We start from the raw sequence: 7,184 nt of genomic DNA on the forward strand, positions 1-7,184 counted from the left end.
GGTAACTCCTTCCCCACTCTCCTTCCACCCTCTCCCCCCGCCCCGGGGGGGAAAAAAAAAAAAAAAAAAAACAAACAACCTTTGAACATTTTCTGAGAAATATCTTAAAGTTGATGCTTGCAATGAGAAGTGTTTAAATTCTGCGGATTAGCTCTCTACTGAGACGACCAAAATACCTTTCAGGAGCAAGCCCAGGAAAACGCAGTAGGATGAATCCTCGCAGTGTCTGAAATTCAGCCCTACTTATTTCAACTCTTACAGTTCTTTTTATGAAAATGGTAACAAACAATTTCAAGCTCTGACGCTGTTCTATTCTGCGTTACTATACTTCAGAAAACTACAGTACAGTCTCTCGTGGACGATGCTTTAAATCCTTTGAGCCAATTTTCATGCGTTTTTTTTTAAAAATGTTGAAATTGAGAAAAATCAATTGCATCAATTTTTTTTCAATCCTCCTGCTTTAGGTAATGACACACACAGACGCACAAAAAAAAAAAAAAAGGCAACGCATCCATTGTTTAGTGGGATTTTTAAAATTAATTTAATGTCTAACTGCAAATGCTGGAAACTAGAATTAATCTGTCTGGATAAAAAAAGGCTTACAGACATTTAAATGCATGTATCGGGACACTTTATCAACCTAACATAAAATTGTCATCTTATCTTATTATATGACTATTTTATGCATGTGTCAAAGAATTTAAAAATGAATGCCTGTCTATTCAGTCTAATTACAAGTGCATATTATCTGTCTGGATGTACCAGTCCATATCATTGTTACCAAATACAATATATTGTATTCACCTTTCATTTTTAACTTAAGGCTGATAAACCACAATTTGGGCGTAACTAAATTTAACAGAAAAAGAAAAAAAAGAAAAAACACAAACCAAACACACACAGAGGGCGGGGGGGGGGGGGGATGTGGGGGCGTGGGTGGGAAATCAGGCTGAAACACCTGAGGTAGATTGTTTAGTAAACGATGCTGAAGTATTTCCCAGATAAGATAACAGAGGATCGCTCTGCAACTATGTTATTTTCGGTGCTGTATTGTAGCCATACAGATACATACACTCTTACTTGACAATGCAACACTTCAGGCATCTTAATACTTGATCTCCCAGCAGCATCTTGCAAATAGGGCTGTATTAAAATTTGACAATCTGTACTTGGATTCGCCAGGAAACGGTCGTGACATTGGATTAAAATAGGGATTATTACACCGTTAAAACCAGCGGTGCCAAGGTTTGCTCAGAAAGGTAACACGTAAGGTGACTTCACGTCCTGGCAAATTATTTCTTTTCATTCACCCTGTACCACCATATGTTTCTCTGCATCAAGTGTGCACGTAGCACACTTAGAAATTCCCCCCCCCCAGCGCTTCCCCCAGAAGGTGATCTTTTCTCTACAGTTTGCCCTAATCCTGGAAGGAGGGCTGACAAAAAGGACCCACTCCAATCCTGCCAGCTCGCCCTCGCTGCACCGCCTTCCCCAGAACCCTGCAGCAGTCACAATTCATTCTAATCACTTTACAAAACAATCTTTAGTAAAAAGAGGAAAAATGCAGACTTGTAAGCCAATTTGAGAAATAACTGCTGATACATCAGTTATTGACTATTTCACTCCTGCTCATGATAGCGCTCAAGGCAAAACCGAGAACAAAATGACAACATCTAACCGCACGCAATAAACTGTGGCCCAGGAGAGCACTGAAGCCCTAATTGACAGCTGTCAAGCTAATGGGAGAAATGGCAGCTGATTCTGGAAAATTCTCTTTTCCAGACGGATATTCAGGGGAATCTATCAGGCCTTTTTATATTTATGCCCCTTTTTCTTTTTTTTTTTTTTTTTTTTTGCATTGTTCCTCACACTTTGCTGAAAAAAAAAAAAAAAGGCAAAAAAAAGAAAAAAAAAGCAGAGGACAGCCATAACTAATCATTTTGTCAGCTTGCTGCTAGGAAGAATCTCCGTCCAACAGAGAAATATGTGGCAGGTTTGGAGGCAAATAACATACCAAGGGCTGACACTGCAAGTACCTTTATAGGTAGCCTACTTTATGGCTAGGTTTACTTTTGGGGTATGTACGCAGTTGCAGGCAATCCCCATCAATTAAATCAAGCACTCAACTTCCCCAAGCAGGAGCTGCCTGGAAATGCCGGGGCGCACCTGGGATTTTTGGGGTGCCCACCCCACCCCCAGCCTGGCCCAGGGGGTGCCGGGGACCAGGCAGAGCACGCAGGTCCCCGAAACGTAGACGCTCTCCGCACCTCCAAAAAATCAATGCCACGTATTTCAGTATTCACACGGCCCACGCGCACCTTTTGAAAGGGAAGCACTGAAGTTGGGAAGAGCCCCAAAAGTACACAGCCATCTCCAGGGTTTGAACCATGCTATATAGAAAAAAAATAAACAAACAAACACCCCAAGGGGCCAAGTTTGTTTGTTTGGGGTTTTTGTTTTTGTTTTTTTCCAGAGGCTTCAAAACTCAGTGTGGTTGTCTGGGTCTAAAAAAAAAAAAAAAAAAACAAAAACAAAACCACAATAATTGTTTTGTTCAATTTAAAAAAAAAAAAAAAGTAAATGAGTTCCCAACAAATCATTAGTTCCCAATCCTTGCTCAGAAGAGCTTTATATGTATACAAAATATGTATTAAGTCATTTCTGTCAGTAGGAAGTACATTTTCTTGATCTTTTAAATAGGTTTCTAAAAAAGCTGCGAGTGAAAGCTATAATTTAAGGACAGATAATTACTGTTTGCATGAACGAGACTGGCCTCTATTAATACAGTATCTTAGCTTTCCTAGACAGTAGCCTCTAACCAGTAAATACCTTCTCCCTCCTGACTGGAATGACAGGAGTCCTTGGAGCAGCAATTCTGACCATCTTCTTGCTTTAACAGGTGAGGAATGAAACCGCGCTCCCTGGCTCTTCCTCCCCAATTTACCTACGATATTCACCTGAGTCTCAAAGCAAACAAACCGAAATTATCATTTTTCCAGATTCTTGATTCTCCGAGACAGCTTTAGCCTTCCGCAGTGTGGTGTTAACACTTGGGCTAGACATAAAGAATTTGTGCACCTGTCTGTTATGTCTGCGAGCTCTGTGCTGCTGAGAGTTCTTTGTTGTTGTTATTCTACTCCAGACCATTAAAAGGGCCCTAATTCCTATGACATGATTATCCAGGTACCAAAGCCCATTTGTCACCTGCAGCAGAAAATTGAGTTAATGCACAACTAAAGGCAACCAGGACTGTGTAATATCAACTTGATTACATCAAACTAGCTGCAAACCTAATTCTGCTGGATGACACTGCGTGGAGCTTGTCATCTCCAATCATTAAAGCTGTCAGGAATCCATCAGGTTTACAGCTAATTAGGTGAACACTAATGAAGCTGGCAAAACAACTTTTCTTTTTTTATGGCTGAGCGGACCTTTCAGTTTGGAGAAAAAAAAAAAATTCTCGAGTATTCTCAAGGTTGCTGGGGACTGGATTTCCTGAGTTACCAATCAGCAGACATCTTTAATTCTCCCCCCACCACCACCTTTTTTTCTCTCTCAGTACCAAGCAATCAATTTGTCATCACTCTCAGTATGCCACAAAAGCAGTCATGAACCTTATAACTCGCAGCTCTGAAGCCAAAAAGGAGGAGGAAAAAAAAAAAAAAAGAAAATGTAAGTTTCTTCTGTCTCAAAATAAAACGCCTCATACAGCTCACTTATTTATCTTCATGCACTTATCAACAGCATAAACGTTCTTGTTTTTTCACTCTTCTCAAATAAGTAGCCCTTCAGTCATTCTACATCCCCCATATCCATTAGGCAGAGGCATTTTGATAAAGTAAAGCCAAAGCTAGTGTATGGGAAAGAATGAAAGCACTCACTCTGCCAACTTCTGATTGACCATTAAGCTATTGATGAATGTGCCTGTCAGGAGAGAGACAATTAAATCAAATATGAAACAAAGTCGTTTTGACGGGTCATTTTGATAGAGCAAAACCATTCTTCCATCTCCTATTAGTCCTGCAGTCAAGTTTTTGTAATGAATATTTCTTAACTAACCTGTTATTTCTTAGCTGTTTTCTAAGGTGTTAAAAAAAAAAAAAAGCAGCACCTTTGCTTTTACTGCTATTAGAAAAAGTAACATTTCCAATGTGACCAATAAAACAGCATTTCAGCGGGAAGCAATTATACACAATACTAAATGTTTAATGTGGCTATCAAAAAGCTAAAAGTTTAAAGAGATTACACTTCTGCTAAATATGAACGATAGATCGCACATCACGGATGATTCACTCGAGAAAGGAGGGAGAGACGGAGAAGGGAAGAGGGAGAGAGGAAAAGATACCTCCGAGAGTGTGTTTAGTGCAGAAACATTTTCCTCCTGCCTTCGCAGAGCCCAACATACAGCACAGTCGAATACATGAAATACTCAGAGGAGCTAGATCTTGCAGAACTAAATTAATGGTAGAAAATAGAATTTCCCAAGTATTAGGAAAAGTTCACCTTTTTGATTTACTTGGAAAGCGTTATTGGATGGCACAGGCCAGAAACGCAACGTATTATCGTGAAGCATTTGGCTACGATATTGTTTGCCAGATCGTATCGCTACCGTACTGCAAAACTTCCCAAACTTTCTAGCTGTTAGTGTATGGAGTAAGACTGCTAGAAAGTCGAGTTCTCTGTTTCAGAGGCACTGGATGAACCCACGCGTATGTCAAAGGAGAGCAGAAAGGAAATGTGGACGCAGTTATTTACAATTTGTATTATTCCCGCAATCCCTTGCTGTTTACTAAATTCGAACCACACCACTCTTGAAGCTGCCAGACAGCATGAAGGCGCTGCCACATTTTTCAATGCCCCTTTTCCAACACCGCCCCACCAAGCCGCAGGACTACCTGCTTCCAGTCGCTACCAGCACAGCTACAAAGGCACTACCAGTAACGCTGCCGGAGCCTCTGGCAAACTTCTACACCCGGCCCCCGTGTCCAGAGCTTTCCTTTGGAAAAGGCGGATTAGGGAATGCTGGTCCCCCAAACCTGTCCCAAACCAAAGCCCATCCTGCTCCTGCACCTGAGCCAACCCCGCGCCTCTGGAAGCCCTGGTGGCATGTGGCTCTGTGGCCCATCCAGCCAGGAGCCCCTGAAGTTGCGCTGACAGAGAGTTGACAGGCCACGTGTGACGTCACCGAGTCTGGCGTTACCATGGCAAGTGATTTATTGATGTTTATCGGGAATGAATAGATCAAAGGCAGCCAGATGACAGGCGATCAATCAGCCATCAAATCAAGGATGGCAACAGGCCAAGGAAACCTTTTCCAGCCCACATATCCCCAACTAAGGATTACTGTAAAATTATGTGGGGCTTTTTTTTTTTCTTTTTTTTTACTGTTTGCTTTTCAGTTTGGCTTTTCAAAAAAATTCTGCTTAAGTTTAACAGGAGTTAACATTTCTGGAATAAGGAAAACAAAACAAAAAAAACCTCGCCAGGACAAAGCCTCAAAAAGTATTTCTAAAAAAGAAAAAAAAAATGGAGGAAATTGTAAAGGCACTATCAGACACATTCGCCAGTCATTTGACAATACACAGACCCCCTTTTTTTTTTTTCTTGGGTTTCCTTTGCAGCTTCTCATCTGCACTCATAAATAAGAAATCAATAGGATTAACAGAAGGGGTTGCCAAAGAAAGTGACCAACAAGGTGGGTCTGTCTGTCCAGCAGAGACACCTCCAGCGTGGTACAAGGGGAAGAGCGAAAAAGATAAAAGTTGAGCAAAGGAGCCAGTTCTGGGCTTGGATCTCCAAGTAACACTGTGGACCCTCCAACTCACTTTGTCCCTACCACTTCATTCACAGCATGCCATGCATTTATACATACCCTACCTCTTTTTACAGAAAAAAAAAAAATTAAAATTAAAATTAAAAAGGAGTATTTTCACTGGCTTTCACAAACCATTTGCACGTGAGGGAAGGGGATGGAGAAGAAGGAAGGCTGCAAGGAAGAGAAGCAAAGTAGGTGCCAAAGTATGGGCTGGAAATGGACAAAATTCGCCTCCTTCCCCCCCGCGAGCGTCACACAGACCGGCCGTGTGTACATGTGTCGTCGGTGCCCCCACACACCCGCCCGGCGCCCGCCAAGTGTTTCCCCCAGAGCCGAGCCGGGCGATGGCGGAGTTCGGAATAAATCAAAGTGGGTACCAAAGTAGGGAAAGGGCTTCCAGGCGCCCCCACCGCTGCCGACCCAAGGAAAAAAAAATAAAATAAAATAAAATACAATAAAATAAAATAAAATTCCCCCCTCCCCCGCCGCGCCACAGCGTTGTGCCTCCAGACCAAGAGTTGCTCTGCGAAATCCGCGGCATGCGGGGAGCGGGGCATGGAGGGGAGGGAAGGGGCGGGGGGGAAGCCCGGTACGGACCGAGGGGCTCAGCCCGCTGGAAAGCGGTACCGGAGGAGAGGGAGGGAAGGGAGAGGGAGAAGCAAGGGGCCGGGGAAGGCGGCTCTCGTACCTGCTGCGCGCCGGGGCGCTTGCTGCTTCCTCCTCGGCATGCTGAGCTCCGGCGGCCGGCGGGGGGGGGCTGCCGGGGCGCGGGGGTGGGAAGAGTTGCTTTAGCCCCAGAGATCCGGTGAGCTGCTCCAGTCTCGGCTCGAGGGCTGGGTTGGGGATATATTTTTTGTTGCTGTGCATACACGATGCCGAGGAGGAGGAGGAGGCGGCGGCGGCGGCGGAGGAGGAGGAGGAGGCGGCACAGAGGAGAGGACAGCCCTGCTGCTGCTGCTGCTGCTGGCAGAAGAGGGGGGAAGTTTGACAAATCGCCCCGGAGGAAGGAGGAGGGGAAGCCCCCCGAAGAGGTGTGCGGGCGGGAGGGCTGGGGAGAGCCCGCAGTCCCCCCCCACCCCACCCTGCGCCCCCGGTGCCGGGCCGGGCTGGGAGATCACGGCATAAAGACGGGGGATTTCTTGGCAGGAGCCGGCGGAGCCTCAGCCGGCGCTCTCCGCTCCCCGGCTCCCGGCTCGGCGCTGGAGCGGCGGCGGCAACAGGCGAAGCTTGAAGGGAAACGAGATGATCGCAGTGTCACTCAAACCGGCCCGCAAAGAGGGAGCGGGGCACCGCGCTCCCGCCGCCTCCCGCCCCGGACGGCACCTTAACTCTTTGCGCATCGCGCCGCCGGACGGACACGGCGGCGGGG

General features: G+C 45.3%; 1 protein-coding gene across 1 annotated transcript in view; it reads right to left on the bottom strand.

Annotated features, from left to right (window-relative positions):
* Nucleotides 1–6,625, bottom strand: part of TSHZ3 (teashirt zinc finger homeobox 3) — a 64,370-nt gene extending 57,745 nt beyond the window's left edge. The window contains exon 1 of the mRNA XM_063334488.1: nt 6,504–6,625. Within this exon, the coding sequence (XP_063190558.1) occupies nt 6,504–6,543 (40 nt within the window). The 5' untranslated portion in view covers nt 6,544–6,625. The remainder of the gene's footprint in view (nt 1–6,503) is intronic.
* Between the last annotated feature and the right edge of the window lie 559 nt (nt 6,626–7,184).

Source organism: Chroicocephalus ridibundus, chromosome 4 (assembly GCF_963924245.1).
Source record: "Chroicocephalus ridibundus chromosome 4, bChrRid1.1, whole genome shotgun sequence".
Lineage (NCBI taxonomy): Eukaryota > Metazoa > Chordata > Aves > Charadriiformes > Laridae > Chroicocephalus > Chroicocephalus ridibundus.